Source organism: Pelodiscus sinensis, chromosome 3 (genome assembly GCF_049634645.1).
Source record: "Pelodiscus sinensis isolate JC-2024 chromosome 3, ASM4963464v1, whole genome shotgun sequence".
Lineage (NCBI taxonomy): Eukaryota > Metazoa > Chordata > Testudines > Trionychidae > Pelodiscus > Pelodiscus sinensis.
The window spans coordinates 79,121,131-79,139,483 of NC_134713.1; the positions used below are offsets into that span (position 1 = coordinate 79,121,131).

At 44.6% G+C, this 18,353-nt stretch overlaps 1 protein-coding gene across 1 annotated transcript in view; it reads left to right on the forward strand.

Moving 5' to 3' along the window:
* The window catches only part of AMD1 (adenosylmethionine decarboxylase 1), a 35,321-nt gene that overhangs the window by 3,754 nt on the left and 13,214 nt on the right, over nt 1-18,353 (forward strand). The window contains exons 2-3 of the mRNA XM_006123206.4: nt 11,246-11,332; nt 13,828-13,954. Coding sequence (XP_006123268.1) covers nt 11,246-11,332; nt 13,828-13,954 — 214 coding nt within the window. The remainder of the gene's footprint in view (nt 1-11,245; nt 11,333-13,827; nt 13,955-18,353) is intronic.

The following is an 18,353-nucleotide window of genomic DNA, read 5'->3' on the forward strand; positions in this document are numbered from 1 at the left end:
CTGCTCGGAGCCTGGCAGCACCCAGGCTGTTCTGCTCTACACTACTTCCCCAAGTCAGCCACTGCAGCTGATGAAACTGACGAGCGGTGGACTTGGGGAAGCTGCAGAGCAGCTGGGATGCTGCCTGGTTGGTCCCACAGTGCTGCCCCTCACCCACTGCTCAGGGATAACTACTGCAGTCTGGGGGGTGGGGAGCCCACTCCCCTCCCCTCCTGAAGATTCTCATCAGCAGCGTGGGGTTTCCCCTGCCTTCCTGCAAAATAGCAGAGGGTTCGCCCCTTGCTGTGCTGTTCCCTGCCCACCCCCTGGACACAGTGCGGGTCCCAGCAGATCAGTCAAAGCCCCTCCGGTGGAGTACCTCCCGATACTCTGGCATAGCCGATGATCTGGCACCACCTAGGTCCCAAAGGTACCGGATTATCGGGAGTCTACTGTACCAGTCAAATATAACATCTCAATTTACATAGTGTCAATAATAGGAGGAATTGAGTTCTAAATCATATATAAAATAATTTGAACCTGAAATCTAATGGCTAAAAACAGAACTGTTGATACGAAACATGCTAGATTTAAAAAAAATTGCAAAGAGAAGTTTATTTAAATTTTTAAAAAGATCTGTGTTAAGGCCTAAATTTACTGTTATATATTTTTGCATTTAACTTTAAATGCAACCATGTACAACTTCAAGTTTTTACTGCTGAACTGTTAATGGAAACTGCTGACTAAGCACCCAGAACTACAGTTAGATGTCAAAAGCTGGTTTGGCATTTAGAGTATCTACCTTTATCACAGGTGTGCAGAGAATATTTTCTTTTCAGTTCATTCAGTTTGGGACAATTACTAGTTTACAGGCAGTCCCCGGGTTACGTACAAGATAGGGACTGTAGGTTTGTTCTTAAGTTGAATCTGTATGTAAGTCGGAACTGGCATCCAGATTCAGCCGCTGCTGAAACTGACCGCCAGTTCTGACTTACATACAGATTCAACTTAAGAACCCCAAGTTGTCTGCTGCTGAAACTGATCAGCCGCTGATTCTAGGAACCCTGGGGCAGAGCAACTGTGCCTTGGGCTTCCTGTAGTCAGCGCTGGTCAGTTTCAGCAACGGCTGACTTGGGGATGCCTGGGGCAGAGCAGCTGGGGCGCTGCCGGTTGGTCCCGCAGCGCCGCTCTGGGCACTACTGGACCAACCCAGCAGCACCCCAGCTGCTCTGCCCCAGGTGTCCTGATTCAGCCACTGCTGAAACTGACCAGCAGTGGCTGAATCAGGATGCCTGGGGCAGAGCAGCTGGGGTGCTGCTGGGTTGGTCCAGTAGTGCCCAGAGCGGCGCTGCGGGACCAACCGGCAGCGCCCCAGCTGCTCTGCCCCAGGGTCCACAACAAAAGCCTGGTCTGCTGGGGGGGGGGGGCACACTAGCTGCGCACCCCCCCAGCAGACCAGGGACACGGGGAGCAAAGCTGCTGCGGCGGGGTGCCTCGCCTCTGAGGCTTTGCTCTGGCGCGGGACCCGCTTTGCTTCCGGTGCCCCTGGTCTGCTGGAGACGGTCCCCAGCAGACCAGGGGCACCGGGAGCAGCTTTTCTCGCCCCGGAGGTCGAGGTGGCTGACCGCTGCCTGTGAGCTCCGGGGCGAGAGAGCCCCGTTCGTAAGTGCGGATCCAATGTAAGGCGGATCCGTGTAAGTCGGGGACTGCCTGTATTCAGAGTTGAGAAATCATTTGAGAGTTGATAAAACTGGAAGGCTTGTTTTTATTTTCTAATCTAGGAATAAAAACAGGTTTTGAGGGATGAGCTTGTACTAGTTGTAAAACTTGGAGAACATGGTGACCAGAAACAGTAAGTTCAGAATACTTTAATGCAACAGCTTTAAAGGTAAAACCTGTTTTAATGAACTTTTACATGTATCTAGCACATTTAAGGTAGTTTTCTATTGTTAAAAAAGTAAATGCTGTTTTTGTGCATTTTTAATCATCATTGAATTTCCATACAAATAGAATGTGACAACTCAAAGGGGGGAAAAAAAATCTAGTAAGTCATTCACCATTTTGTAACAAAATAAAAAGGTGTAAAAATGAAAAATCTGAATGTAAACTAATCTATAACATTATAGATCTGGAAGGGACCCTGGAGGTCATCTAATCCAGTTCCTGGCATGTATGGCAGCAGTAAATATCTAGCCCATTCCTGACAGGTTTGTCTAACCTGCTCTTAAAAACCTCCAATGATGGAGATTCTACAGCCTCCCTATGCAATTAATTCCAGTGCTTAGTAATTCTGACAGGAAGTTCAGTTTTATTGTCTAAATACCTGTAGACAGCCTCTTGGTTAGTAGGAAATGCCAAGTTTAGTTTGAATATTGTGTTTAGTTGCAAGAAAAGAAACTGAAGTACAAATGCAAAACCCAACTAAAATTTAAATCAAGATTTCTTGTTCTTTGTTGGAAATAATTAAAGTTGATCATTTAAATAGTTGATTAAAATCAGTCACCCTGTCATGAAGTGTTGTATGAAATAGGTCATGACCACATGGCCCATTATATCCTGTTTTGCTATATGCATAGATCTTTCTCTTGAGCCACTGTTTCAAAGTGGTTGGTGGACCTGCTCAGAGTTGCCAACAGGCCATTCCAGTTTGTTTTTATTAGTTCTGCAGCCAAGGAGCCTTGCAGGCTCCCATTGGCTGCAGTTTGCTGTTTGTAGCCAAGGGGAGCTGTGGGAAGCAGCAGCCTGGGTCACGCTGCTTCCTGCAGCTCTCTTTGGCTGCAAATGGCAAACTGCAGCCAATGGGAACCGTGAGACTCTGTGGCTGCAGAGCCAGTAAGAAGAAAAACCAGAGTGGCCTATAAGCAACTTTCTCAATGGGTCCATAGACTTAAGGATGTAATAGTGTAGTTGATTTTACTGATAAGAAAAGGCATATAGGTTAATGCTATAGACTACATGCATTCTTCCCCCCTCTCAAAAAAAGTAAAATTTTTAGCAGGCTAGCCAGCAGCTTGACTCGGTCCTGGCTCACACCAAGTCTGAGACCTACCCCTACTGCAGCTCTACATTTAAACTGTATTAGGAGCCAGGTGGGCAAGCAGCCCCACCTCTGGACAGGCAGTCGGTCTGTGAGGGGAGCCGGTTTTTAAACTGGGCTCCTTTCATGGACCAACACTACTGCTTCTGATAGAGGCAGCAGTGCAGAGTGGCAGGGGGCTTCTTTGGAGTTGGGCTGAAGCACACTGGTAGCTGCCAGCCCCTACCACCGGGACTATGGCATAGTCAAGTAACTGATAAGAATTCATGAGGTTAATCAACTATTCAGTTAACCAATATTTAACTTCTCTACTGCAGACCACTTTGAGAAACACTGGCCTAGGCAATAAAGATCTGAACGTGATAAGTTATGAAAATTGTTCCCTTGACTGTCAGGCTCTTAGTGCATTTAAGGTGTGGAGCTACAGCGGGAGCACCCATTCCCCCCCCATTGACTAATCGAGTAGTCGATGGAAATTCCATTGACTACTCAATTAGTTAAACAATAGTTAACATCCCTAGTCACAACTTCTCACTGGGGCTCCTCCAAGGACAGGAACTGCTCCTTCTCTTCTCCCCCACCCCCCCAATCTTGCTGCCTCTGATATAGCAGCAGAGGCAGGGGCTGGAGATGTTGCTGGGAGGAAACTGGCTTTTAAGCTGGCTCCCCCAACATCGGCTCCTGCTTCCCCCCCTTGCTGCCTGTAATAGAAGTGCAAGTAGTCAACTTGACTACTCTTAGATCTCTAGTTCAAACTGCTTAGCACAGGTAGAATCTTAAGTGCTGTTTGCATTTTACTAGGACTGGTCTTTGTAACTTTGCTCCTCTACTTCTACCTTTTATAGTAGCAATGCATATTTATAGGAGATACAACAGCACAATCTTGAGAGAGCATATATTCAGTTTTAGTAATTTAAGATCAGAATGTGCTTTTATGGGAACTCTTCTTTCAACAAATCTGAAGGTGGTCTGGCTGCTTGCTATTTTAAATCTATCATTCTGTCTCAGAAGTTATTCAGATTATTTGACGCAAAGAAAAATAACCAGTACTTTGCACCGCCATGTTGGAGCTTGTGATGTAAAATCCCATGTAAATTAACTGGCTAAACTATATAGCCAGCAGCTAGGGCGATGCTTATTGGTTAACCAGTTAAACCTTTACATCCCCAGTTGGGGTATCAACTAAAATTACTTAGATGTTAAGAAAAAAAAAGATAAGTACTTGACACATTAAGCTGAATTTCAATATTGGGTAAAATATAGAACAGATAATTCAATGCAATTTGAAATCTAGTCAGTTTAAAATAAGTTAAAAGCCAACTGCCAATTTCTGAGTGTGCACTCTTTTTTCCAAATTAAAAATCTCACCTGTTGCTGCACTAAAAAACTCCCTGCATTACTTTTAATCAAATACGGGAAAAGTTAGAACAAATTCCAAGCTGATGTCCCATTAGCTTTTACACATTGAAAAATAGATTTTTAAATAGTGTGTTATTCTGGAAGATATTTTCATAACTACCTATTTAGTAACTCTCTGGTCTGCCTCACAGATTTCACTTTGGATTTTAAATGTATGGCTATGAATGTCCCTATTGTCTGACTGCTGACACTGTTTATTTAGCCAGCCTCCTGTGTTCTGCTTTCTGATTGCAGAGCATAATCATCTGACAGGCAGTTAATGCAAAGCTCTACAGCCTGACTGCCCTGCTGATTGCTATTCAAATTCTCCCAATAAGCCATGCTTAACCAGCTACTGAGCTAGTTCAAACATGATTCTGGATAGGTTAATGATACATTTGGAAGGAGCTGGGGCACCTTTATTCATATTTGGCATTTGAGTATCTGTCTTGTGGCAAACTATGAAACAGTAAAAACTTAAAGAACAAATAGTCTAGTAGCTCTTTAAAGACTAATACAACATGTTAGTCTTTACAGTTCAGAAAGTTACTACTTTGAGTTTAGTTGAATTAAAGTTGAAGGGAGCTGTGATAAACTATCTTCTGGAGGTGATTTATCTTAGGGTTTGTCTACAACAGACTTGTACACGTTGTAGTCCCATAATCTGAATGTTACAAGAATGTAAATAGCAACCTGCAGTAGTGTTAATTCCAAATTCATTAATCTGTATTGGTGGAAAATTGCTTTTATACTGATGCAGTGCATCGGTAGTTGGGGGGGGGGGGAGCGTGTATATTGATGTACCTGTGTATGTATTGGTGCAAAAGACTCTGGCCCAGACAAACCCCTTAATGCAGTCATTCTGAACCATTTTCATTCATGCAAATTAGCAGGATAGAAAGGGCTTGGTGGTCATCAAACACCTGTTAATCCCATGTAATCTACTGTCTCTTCAGATGAGCTTTCACAATAAAGCAGTACTTGACTGATCATTCTGCAAGGGCTAAGTTGCATTCAGTAAGGGGAAAAACATCCTTGTTTGTTTTACATGCCATTCAGAAGCTTGCCTTGTGAATGTCAGCAAGTACCAGTGTGGAAGAGGACCTGTTGCTGAGTACCCATTTCCTTCTTTAAAATAGAAGAGGCATGCATTTACCTGGTGAAAGTGGTATACTTTAAAGCTTATCAGGTACTCTCCTGTTGGCATAAAGCAGCTACATGAGCCATCTTAGAGCAGCACAGCTGTGCCTCCAAGTTCACTAGTGTAGACATGCCTCCTGTATATACTGCCCATGTTACAGTGCAGCTGCTGCAGTATTGCTGGGAGAAAGGAAATTCCCTCAAATGAGGGAGTGACAGCTTTACCTCTGAGTGAGGCTTTTGGTAATGAAGTCCTATCAGTACTGGCACTTTCAATGCTAAAATTTATCACCACGGGACTGTTTCCACACCTCTAAACCATTAGTTTTAGCACTGAAAAGTGCCAGATAAACACAGCCTCAGTGCAAAATACTATGCCTAGGATCTGAAGCGGGTTCAGGTAAAGGTACTCTATGTAGAATTTCTCAGCCTGTGGCAGACAGAAAAAGTTTATGGGGACCCTGTAAGTTTTATGGGCAGGGGATTTCTAGCCCTTATGAATTTAGAGAATTGTTTCACATGTGAGGCTAAATCACTGCAGTGATGTCTGAGAATCTGCAGATATATAGAAAATAGCTCAGAGGTGTCAACTGCCCACAGTTCTCAGTGAAGGTCCTGAGAATACCATGGTTCTGTGACCAAGAAATCTGTCCTTTCCTGGAAATGGCATGCTTTTACTATAGGAATCTATTTTCTGCAGCCAGGTATTCAGTGTTACTTTTCATCTGTCTTGCTTTCTAGTTTTTCCCCCTCAAGGGGAAAGTTAACTGTTTTACACTATTTTCCTGCACTGTTCCATGGAACCAAACAGCAGAGCAGACCCAATGGCTCCTCCCCCTCCCCACTTGTCCACTCCTCTCCCCTTGTAGGTCCACTAACTGTTGACATAAAATCACATCAAGTGGCAGTAGTTATGTCAGCTTCTGCCATCAATGTAACTGCATATGAGTGTTTATGCTGGTGAAACTAATATCACTGAGGATTTTTCATATCCCTGAGCAAAAGTTTTGGTGACATGAGACAAGTAGAGATGGCCTTATTAATAAGTTTTAAGTAGGCAATTAATTTGCAGCTCATTCAGTAGCATTTGTTTTTCTGTATTCTAAAACTTTAAATGAGAACTACAAGTTTGATCCCTTATTTCATTGTTTTCTTGTAAATCATACTCAGTGTTCTTGGGACAGTGCTCATTAAATGTTAAGCTTACTAGAAGATTGCATGGATTGTTCATGCAAGCTAAGCTATAGTTACACCAGGAGTGGGCAAAATCAGGCCTGGGGGCTGGAACTGGCCCACCAAGCACATCTCTCTTGTCTGCCTAGCTGATTAACAGAGCATGCATACTTACAGTTGGTAGCAGGTGTTCAGCTGCCCTTCCCCTCACTTTGCTCTGTCCTGCAGCCAAGCTACTCGAGAATTCTGCTAGCTGTGCAGTGTGTATGGGTGGTGGGGAGAGATGAAGGGGAATGCTGAAGTCAGGGTGTCCCTCTGCCCGTTCCTCATCTCTGCAGAGATGAGGAAGTTAGAGGAAGACATACAGCGGAGCTGTTTGAATCTGAAGCATGGATGGTGAGTCAAGAGTGCAGAACAGGAGTGGTGGGAGAACAGCAGGAAACATTTCCTTTAAAAGACAGAGCATGGCTTTTCTCACTTACCCAGTAGCAGCCAGTACAGTGTCACTGTTACACACTGTTTGTCTCTGAAGTCTCCAACCCCTGCCTTCTGCCCAAGGCTCTACCCTTTTTCTTTTTTCTTTTTTTTTGGGGGGGGGGGGGGAGAGCGCCAGTGATCACATACCAAAATTGCTGACATTGCCCACCCCTGATGTATACCAAGGTGGACAATTAATCACCCCACTGATCCAAACTGTTGATTTTTGTCAAAGGGAAACCAGAAAATTTCTCTAAAATCAGGCTTCTGATTTTGGCTGGGTTTGGAGTGGGGGAGGGAGGAATGGCCATCCCAAGCAAGTGATGACCTTGGAAGCTTCCAGTTGTTGGAGTTCCACTAATTAGGCCTATAGTGCATATTTGACACTATAGTTAGAGGAAGCTCTGTCCTCACTCCTGTACTAGTGACCAGCTAGAGAGCTCAATGAAAACCAGGTTTTTCTGGCTCAGACTTTATAGTAAAATCAGTATGGGTTTAGTCTTGAACATTCCCCGAATATTTTCTGAGACTTTAGAAATGATCAGTTGTAGATTTCAAATGTTTAGGGCACAGAGGCCATCAACTGGTGTTTAAGGCTTCACTTTACTCAGCCAACAATATATACATGTATGATTAATGCTGTTAGTAGCAGAATGTAGGAACTTATCAGTGATTGCCCAAATTTTAAAAAGTCTTTCAATATACCACTTCAGGAGTCAAAATAAAAAACCTTCACTTGGATAAAATAAATGAGTACACATCTAAAGCCAATTTCATTTGTTTGAACTATATGAAAGAGGGAAGATAAACAGTCTGTTTTCAGTATACTCCTGAATCTAATATTTTACAAAATACCCAAGTATTTTTTTGTCCTCAGATTGATTGAATCAGGAAGTCTAACCAGTTTGATTAAATAGATCATACTGTGATCAAATCCAGCATGTTGGAACACTATTAGTTTAAATCTGAAAGATCTGGTATGTAAGTTGGAAGGAGACTGTGCTGTCTTGAGTGTGTAAGAACAGTACAAATAAAAAAGTTTGAGTATAGCGAATACTGCAGGTGTACAGCTGACTTATTGGTACAGGATGTCTTACTGAAGCAATTGCTTTACACTGCTCAAAACATGCTTATACAACATACTGAGATTTAAGAGCCAGGTAAAGTTAGGGTTGCCAGATGGTTTCAGCAAATACTGGACACACTTGACATTACATCACAATCTACATTTACATCTTACTTAGAAAATAGTGGACATTTATATTTTCTCATTTATATTTTCTCAATTTGTTTCCTGAACAGAGAGCTCAAATACTGGCTTGTCCGGTTCAAAACCGGACACCTGGCAACCCTACAGGTAATGGTTAGTCTTCAGTGTAAAATGGACATTAACATAAAACATTCGTTTGAAGACATTTTCTCTTGCGTTTAGTCATATTGCACAGTAACTTTCTGTTTAAGGCTGGTTTGTTGCTATTTACAGACAGGTCAGACTCCCAAAAGGAAGTACTATTATATACCCGGCACTGCAACCAGTTCTTGGAGTGGGAGAACTGCAGAAATCTGCCCCAGAAAAGGCATGAAACCTGAGTGGTAAAAAGGGGCGCTTAGATCAGAAATAGAATAGAACAGCAGCTGAATCAGTAATAATAGCAGAAGATCATGCAGAGTTAAAGACTTTATCATCTTTGACTTAGGTTTAAAAAAAACCTGCTGTGCATTTTAGATCACTTCATTGCAAATCACTGATTGTAGAAGACTGAAGCAATATAGATAGTAGATTGGAGAATGGATTACTGGAAGCGTTCAGTGGGGAGTTAAACTGCAAGTTATTGCTTTAATCTTTAAGGTTTTAATTCTCAAATGAATTTTTCTCCAGTGGGACACTTTCTGATTCTTAGCTCTTGGTTTTTAGTTCAACTTTTTGCTGGTGTTATATGTAGATGAATGGGCTTGTATTGCTGATCTGGAATTCAGCATTAGTTTCATAATTGTGAAATTTAGCACTTGGTTTCAGTTAGGGACGTCAGTATGTAGATGGCTAAACGATTAACCTATTAGCCTGGGCTTATCTGTTAATCCTGTTGACTACATGCATTCCCCTTACCCCTGCATAGCTGCCTCAAAGGCAGCAGTGCAGAGGATGATGGGGGTAGGCTTTTAAGCTGGCTCTCATGTGCTGGCTGTGCAGACGCACCTGCCTCCCCTTGCTGCCTCTTACGGGGGGAGGAGAGGGACAGACAGGCAGGAGCAGATGCTGGGGTGAGCCAGCTTAAAAGCTAGTTCCCCCCCTTGATACCAGCTACACTGGGGTGGGCAATTTTTGGTGGGGGGGAGGGCACTTGCAAGATTGGAAAGTGGTCAATGGCCATACTTTTCTGTGGAGGAGATGCAGGGTCTAGGATGGAGGCTGGGGTAGAAGGGCACACGGGGCAAGGACTGGGGTGCAGGAGACAGTGTAAGGTCTGAAAGGGCATTTGGATGAAGGAGGGGGTTGTGACCAGGGGCAAGGAGGTGCAGGGGGGTTTGGATGGTGACCTGGGGGGAGGGAGTTCAGGTGCGGGAGGGCAGGGATGCCAGAGGCAGGCTCTGGCTGGGAGGTGCTTACCTGAGGGTGTCTAGACTACGTCCCTTTTCTCAAAGGGATGTAAATTAGACACTTTGACATTGCTAATGAAGCCTAGATTTACATTTACTGCACTTCATTTGCATAATGGCAGCTGCAGTTTTTTCGACATGGGGCTTTTTGATATTAAAATAGCAGTTTAGATGGGGAACTTTCGAAAATAAAACCCTTTTCGAAAGATCCTGAAAACCTCATTTTCTGAGGAGTACAGGATCTTTTGAAAGTTTTATTTTTGAAAGATTCCGGTCTAAACTACCATTTTTCTATCAAAGCCCTGTCAGGAAACAACCTGTGGCTGCCATTATGCAAATACAGGGCGGGAAATTAAAATCCCGGCTTCATTAGCAATTTCAAAGTGTCTAATTTACATCCCTTTTTTGAGAAGGGATGTAGTCTAGATACAGCCTGGCTGGGCTCCCTGCCTGCTGCAGTTCTGGACAGCTTGAAACTGCAGGCTGCTCCCTCCACATGGCTGTCCTCTCCAGTAGGAGGAAGAGGCTTATATTGCCCCATCCCCCAGCCAATCTCTCAGCACCTATTGGCTGCTTGTTTCCAGCCAATGGGAGCTGAGAATTGGGCTCCCCCTGTCTGCAGAGCAGACCCACACAGACTGCAGTTGAAAGGGCAGTGTATGCCTGAGGGTCCCAGCAAGGTGTTCGGGATCTGGTGGTGCCTCTATCCAAGGCAGCAGCATGGAGGGTGGGATAGGGGAGGCTTCTCCCCAGGAGCAGCCCCTGTCCACTGGGGGCGGGGGTCTGAGCACACTGCAGATGGGCTGCTTCCCTGAAGCTTGGAAACCCCCACGCTCCTTGCAGACAGGGCTGTATCAGAGGCAGCAGTGCAGGTTGGCAAGCAGGTAGCTCAACTGTATATTGAACAAATGGGTAAGCTGTCAGTTTGACATGCCATGGTGAATTAGCAGGTGGGGGGGGGATTCTTGACTACAAGCTATTGCCACAGGATGTTATCTACAAATTAGTAGAAACTAGTGTCTTTGGATGGAGTGAGTGGTTAGCTGAGCTAAAGAGTACTTGCTGCACAAATGAAAGTATTATCTCTATTGAAGTATGGAAACAATTAACCAACCAGTGTAGCTGTATGCTTTTCCAAAAGAGTAGTTGTGATTGTTTTCAATCCATATGCAGTGTCATTTAAGCCATTGTGACTTAAAGATAAAACTGGTGGAAACTCACTAGTTGATGTGTAAGCTCAGAAAGGAGAAGTAAACTGTCATTACTACATTTGAAGCTGTTAAGAGGTGATATGTTTTATGGTTTACTGCATCTAATATCTTACTGCTTCTAATATCAAGTCTTCCTCTTAGATACCATATTTCAACTATAGAATGAAATTGAATTCTGTGGTAAGTCCTCTTGGTGTTTAAATTAACTTTAACTTAATGATTTATTTTATAGGTTTGAGTGGGACAAACTTTTGGAGAATGTGCATTGTTTGATCATAAGTGTGACAAAAACTGACAAGCAGGAAGCTTATGTACTCAGGTAAGCCAGTATTCCAACAAGTGATTTGTTTACACAAGCATATAAATAATCTTTCAAGTACAGTTATTCCTAGTTAGCCTCCAGATTCTGTTAACTGTTAACATTTCACATTTGCGCTCAGTTACCTTGAATAATTTTATAAAGGTATTACACCACTACTTGAGGACAGGGCGGTCATATACAGGGACTTAAGAATGCCAGGCTGGGACACATCAATGTTCGTGTTTCCCAGTACTGTCTTCCAGCAGTGGCAAGTGCCAAATGTCTTAATATATATTTGGTAATGGAATCTTCATTCTAGAAGGAAAAGGTATAAAGAGGTAGACAAAGTTCATATTGGGGAAGTGTAAATTAACAGGATAATTAATCACTGGAACTTACAGGTTGTGGTGGATTCATTACCAATGACTTGTTTAAATAAAGATTGGATTTTTTTAAGAGATGCTCCAGTTCAGGCAAGTATTGTTTTGGGGAAGTTGTATGGCCTGTGCAGATTAGGTTGCAATAATCCCTTCTGCCTTTGGAACCTAAGATTTTATAAAGCAGTGAGATTTTGTTCTGGCTCACGTCATTCCTTCAGTGCCTATATGTATTGCTAATTGGTCTAGGAATGGAATGGCTCTTTTCAGAGAGCATTTCAGTAACTATAAAATGAAATTGTAGTCCAAATTCCAAACTTGCCTAATATCAGGGGAGATGTTTATATTGCTTGTATTGTGTTGCTAGCCTAGAAACTCTCATTCACTGAAAAGTAGCCCAATGTCTGTGACTCAAAAGCTGGCTTTTCCCTCTGGGCGGCGCTTTTCCCTCTCGCCATGGTGCTTGGCTGACTTCTGAGCTGCTCAGCCGGGCCACTGCGCGGGAGCAAGCAGCTGTTTGAGGCTGCATGGGGAGTGCGGACCCCAAACAGCTGCTTGCGCCGCTTGCTCCTGTGCAGCGGCCCGGCTGAGGGACGCTGCAGTCAGCTGAGTGCCATAGCAGGAGGCAACAGCGCTGCCCAGAGGGAACAGCTGGGGGCAGGGCCTGGACGAGTGTGCGTGTCTGACGTCAGGAAAGGATGCTGGATTCAAAAGGAGGAAAGCAGAGCAGACACTAAGGATGCGGAGGAGAAGGGAGGAGGCAGAGGACAGTGAGTGAGACACGCAGCAGGAGAAGAGAAACAGGGAGAGGCAGGAGGCGGATGCGAGCTGAGAGGGTGAGGCAGTAGGAGAAGAGGGAGGCTGTTTGTGCCACTTGCTCCCACGCGGCGGCCCAGCTGAGCGGCACAGAAGTCAGCCAAGCGCCATGGTGGGAGGTGAAGGGGGGGGGTGATGTACATGCCCATGGGTCTGGGTCTGGATGAGCGTGTGTCTGAGACAGAGGAGAGCAGAGTGAGAGGCAAGAGGGGGAGAAGAGACGGAGAGAGAGGCAGAAGGCGGAGAGCAGAGGTGGGGGGAGGCAATAGGAGGAGGAGAGAGAGGGGAGGAGAGATGGGAGGCTCAGGAGAGAAGACGGACATCGAGGAGATACCTGAAAATCCTGTCTTATGACAGGCTAATTGGCTAGTTCACTGTAATAGTGAGTAAAGAAACCAACAAAGTATCCCAAAAAATAGCACTCAGGCAAAAAGAGTTGCTTTCTTTTAGCTAAAGAAATTAATTTGTTGTATTAGATAGTGGTTGAACTAACCTAATCTGAAATGAAGGATTAAAACATGAGCATTATGGATCTGATCATTCAAATTCAAACAGTCATTGAGATTTACAGGCAAATTTTCACATGAATTCTGACTTTGTTTTCTAATTGCTGTATTTACTAATCAAGATATATTATGCTGAACTAAGAAGGCCTCTATTTGGGAATACTTGTAATAAATGAATGCTTGCCTGTTTGTTAAAATGCTTTTTTCAAATGCAGTCTCAGCAAGTAAACAGTATTTTGTCAAGCTGCTGCTTTTCTGATACTACTTTATTCAGAAAAAGAATATTAATTATTCATGATTGTGGAAACTAATTCTACACTTGTACTAACGGATCATGATTTCTTATTGACGTCTCAGGCCAAAGTTTCCAAAAGTGATTAATGACTTAGGGGTTTTTAAGCTAACATCTTAAATCTGATTTTCAGATTGTTCCTGGCTTTTCTGAAAAATCAAGGCTTTCAAGAAATTGAGCATCCACAATGGGAAATGAAGGGGCCCCTTTAATGTGTTAAGCTGGGCACCCCAAAATAACTAGTCACTGCTGAAAATCTTGGCTGAAGTTTTACTCTGATTTGTCATATAGAGGTGCATGGGCTGTTGTAGTAGCTGACTTTGTATGTTAGTACTGTGTATTAGCATTGGTAAGTTTGACACTACTGGGAGTGAACTGAAATCTAATTGCTTTCAAAATCCGGCCTCAAATGTGTTTTTTTTTTTTTAACATAGTTTAATATGCATATACTTGAATTTGCTGAGGGTGCTGCAAAAATCTAAACCACAAATACGTTTTTAATGTAAGGCTTTGTTTTTTCAGTGAGAGTAGCATGTTTGTCTCCAAGAGACGTTTCATTTTGAAGACATGTGGTACCACCCTCTTACTGCAAGCACTGGTTCCCCTGTTGGAGCTTGCTAGGGAGTACAGTGGGTTCAACTCAATTCAGGTAAGCTGCCAGAAATAACTAACAAAGATTCAGTGGAATGTATTACTAAAGACCTTTTGAATTCATGTAATTCACATGCAGTCTCTCAGCTTCTGTGAACTCTGTTGTAATGTAATCTCCTCTCCTGTGACGTTTTGTACAAAGATGGCATTCATAAATCCTGAATTGTCCTCTTTAACGTTGTTCCTTTTATTAAAAAGGATGTTATTAAATTGTCTTAAGTAACTTCAGAACTTGAAATAAGATTGCTTCTTTAGTCTTTAAGTAGTATTTTTCCTTGTATGTTCATTGGACTTTATTGTAAAGCGAGAACTAAAATGTTGCTTATGTTGACTTCGCTCTGAAGAGCTAGACTCTACATGACACTTCCTTATAAGGGTGGGGGAAATCACATGGAATTTGCAGATAATAAAGGAAAGCAGAAGTGAAAACTTAAGGCCCATCAATCTAATCTTTTAAATGTAAAAGGTTAAAACTGTGGCCACCAACCCATCGATAGTGAGGAATTCAGGACCCGCCCCTTTTCCTTCCACCACCAAGAAACCCCACTACCTACCTCCAGTGACAATGGAGGTAGCGCCAGCTTCCTTCAGCGGTTTCAGAAAGTGCATTGGCTGCTCCCCTCCTCCAAACAGCTGGCACGGTTCCAGAACTCAGGTTTAGGGCATGCCAGGGACTTCCTGAGCCGGGGTGGGGGAGGTTAGGAGTGCCCAGAGGAAGTGCATGTGGACTTCGCTCCTCTGCAGGGGGAGGGGGTAGGAGTCCCCGGTGGAAGCATGCCCCGTTACCCTGCCCCTTACCTCCACCAACACCCTGTCCCCTACCCCTACTGGCACTGTCCCCACCTCAGCACCCACTAGCACCCTTCCCCAGTACCATGTCCCCTGCTCCCACCAGCACAGTTGGAGCCACATGAGTGAGGCTTGGGGGGTTTTGGAGTGGTTTTTTCTTTTTGCATCTCACTTGTGTGGCCCATTAGCTCAGAGCATCCCTGGCTCTGGGGAAGGGGAGGGAAATTGGGTTAGAGCGGGGGGGTGCCTGGAGGAGGAGAGGGGAAGAGCAGCCAGCATGCTTCCTGAGACCCTGGATCTCCAGGTAATGACCCCAGCTGTCTGTCCCTTCCTCCTGGCTAGACCCCCTCCATGAGTACCCTGCCTCAGCACCCTGTCCCCACCAGCACAGTTAAGGCCACATTAGTGAGGCTTGTAGGGTTGTGGAGCATGGTTTTTTTTGCATCTCACTTGTGGCCCTGACTCAAAACAGGTTCCCCACCCTTCTCATAAATAAAGACAATGCTGAAAGTTTGTGTTTGATATAATATTTTATTTAAAAATGAAGCCTGCCAGTAAACCCCCAGTTGGAGCCAAGACCCCATCTGGCTGCAGTATAACATTCCTGCACCGCCACCACCCAACCTCAAATCTGAGCCTATCATACCCTGGAAGCTCCTGTCCTGAGCCTCTCACATCCCTAAACTCCTGCACTCACATCCACAAGCCTGCGGCTTGTTCAGCACCACAACCCTCCACCTGACCCCAACACTCCCCAGCTTGGAACCCCCTCTGAGCCAGCATCACCTTCTCCACTTCCTCCTGTGTCCAAATTCCCTCCCAGAGCCCACAGTTCCTGTCTCAACCCAGTGAAGGTAAAGCTAGACTATAAGTTTTTCTGGGGAAAACTCTACCGCTTCCAGGGACGCGTTTGTTTTTCCACTTTCTTTAGCAAGAGCAAACATGTTCTTTTGGCAACCCCCTGTATTCCTCGTTCCATGAGGAATAAGGGGACTTCCAAAAATAGGGGTTTTTCTGACATTTGGCCCAGTCTGACATTTGGCCCAGACATGCCAAATGTTGGAAAAACCTCTTCCTACAGAAGAATTGGAAAAAAGCGGCAGTATAGCTGTATCCTTAGAGTGTATAAGGGCTGGGGATAGCAAGTGATGGAGAGGAGAATCAGAGGGTGGGGCTTCAAGGAAGGGGTGGAGTCTTGGGGGAAGGATGGGGTAGATCTTGGCTTGTTCCGACATTTAAAGTGATCTTGGGCATAAAAAGGTTGAAGACCACTGGGTTACACACAATAATAATCTACAGATCTGTATCTGTTTAGTATGAATGCTCATTTTTGCTGCTTTAGTATAGGAGACTTGATAACTCATTCTTTAAGGGGTAGCTGCATGGGTGCTCTACTTCAGGTGCACATATGCCTCTTGAGATCCTGATTGGTTACCTTTTTTGCTGGACAACAAGGCTACATAGGGATGCATAGACAAACTGCCCTCAGTTTCTTTTCTACCACCTTTTCTGGAAATGGAGCTCTAGTGTACCTAACTTGAGTATACCTCATCTATTCTGTATTTTTATAGTTTTAAGATTAGTTAACTGTCTGTCACGGGGTGCACCCTCCTGGTCCTTGGGAGGGACATCCCCCTGTGATATCAACCTCACCTTTTAGTGCCCCTCGCTCAGGGGAAATACAACCCACCTGCCTAGTCCCAAAATTCAGTGCCCCTGACTTAGGGGAAATATGGCCCACCGGCCTGGGCCAAAAATTCAGTGGTCTCTCTGGAAGGCTTTCTGGCCTGGAGGCTTATGCCTCTGGTGAGTCTCCCCTGGCTATCAGGGAAGCGAGCTTTGCGGGGCAGGGAGGTAGAGGGGACCCAGGCCCTCCTGCTCCTCCAGGTCCCAATCCAAGGCCCTGTTGGCAGTGGGCACTTCTACTACCTGCTCAGCGGGATGTCCCACCGAAACACGCTGAGCTCCCAGAGGAGGAACAAACCTCCATCCTGGGCTGCTTCCTACTGTCCCTGTGGCCGGGGCTGTGGCTGCTCAGGAGCTCAGGTTTGAGCTCCTGCTCTGCTGGCAGTCTGCCAAGACTGAGCTGCCTCCCCTGGCTTTGATATAGCTTCAGCAGTTGGAGCATACCCAGTCTGGGAAGATGGGTGGGACTTCACTGCCCAGAGACTTAGCCCTTTCCCCTTAAGTGCAGGACATATCTGCCCTGTAACCTAGTTAATAAGCATTGGTAGTGAGAGGATGGGATTTTTCTCTTTGGGAGGGAGGGGTTCTTGTCTTCCTGCAAATCATGTCTGATTCCCCAGATTAAAATGTTGCTTCCTGCCAAAAAGCTATCTTGAGTGTCAGTTAGAGATTACAACATGTTCCAGAAGTGTAGTGTCTCCCTAGCTTTCAAGTTGAGCCCAAAATAGGGAGATGAAGCTCAGGCTATTAAACAATAGTTTCTTTGACCAATGTCTGAGTCAAGTCAGGGGATCCTTCATATTTCTGCATCTGTCTCTAGGTAGATCCAGTGCAGGCTTCTCTGAAGAAGTGGAGGTTGTTGGATTCTGAGGGGGCTCCAAAAAGTAGTACAAGCAGTACCTGAAGGACCCTGTTCCAGAGGCTCAGGATCCTAGTGAGATCTAGGATCTCCAGATCCTTGACCTCCCAATTTGGTGCCATTGAGTTGAAGGATTCCTCCTCCGGTACTGGCAGATCTGGAAAGCACTAGAGCTGTAGGGTTTGACAGGGCTTTTTACAGGGCTTAAGTATTCTCTACTGGGGGAAAGGGTGGCAAACAAGCACCTTGATTGATTACTGTCAAATTCATCCTGCTGTTGGTATCCACTTGTTTTGCACCTTTGGTACCAAGCAAACAAGACTCCCATCAGCACCTATATCAATATGCCCATCATTGACAGTATCATCAGCTTTTGGCTACCATGTCCTCACTAAGCTGTCAGTACTGATTCCCTACTCACATCTAAATGCCTGCAGGACTTGTCCATAACAGATGAGCTAGAATCCCTGCTCCTCGTGGGTACTGAGTCTTTTGATAATGAAACCTCAGTCTCCAGACTGTTACTGTTCTCCAATACTGCAAGACTTCAACATGGCAGCTTGTAATTTTGTTACCAATTAGCCGAGGCTACACCTCTGCTGCTTTCAAGATTGGCTCACAGAGCCCTGTCTGAGTGCTTTGCTTGCTCATGTCCATTCCATATTAGGTGTGTGCTTGCTGCATGCATGCACCTGTGCTGGAAGTTTTTCCCCTTGGTTGTTGCCTTAAAATCTTATTTATCTCTGCCTTCCCTCACTGAAAAATGTTTTTATTCCCAGTATGGCCTACCCTATTTTAACTTCGTTATAGTTGCTCTTCTGCCTTGGCTCATAGACTGCCAACCAAAAAAGAAAAAGGAGACATGAGATCCTGCCATTACTATACTGGGATCCCTGGGCTTCAAAAAATGCGACACTTCTTGCAGGCCTATGGCTATCTCCAACAGCTCATGCTTCCTTCATTCACTGCCTTGATGAAACTTGTATCCTCCAAAAAAATCCCTCATTACATTTATCTTACTTCCAGAGCCAGGCGTGACAGGTAACTTCATCTTAAGATGATC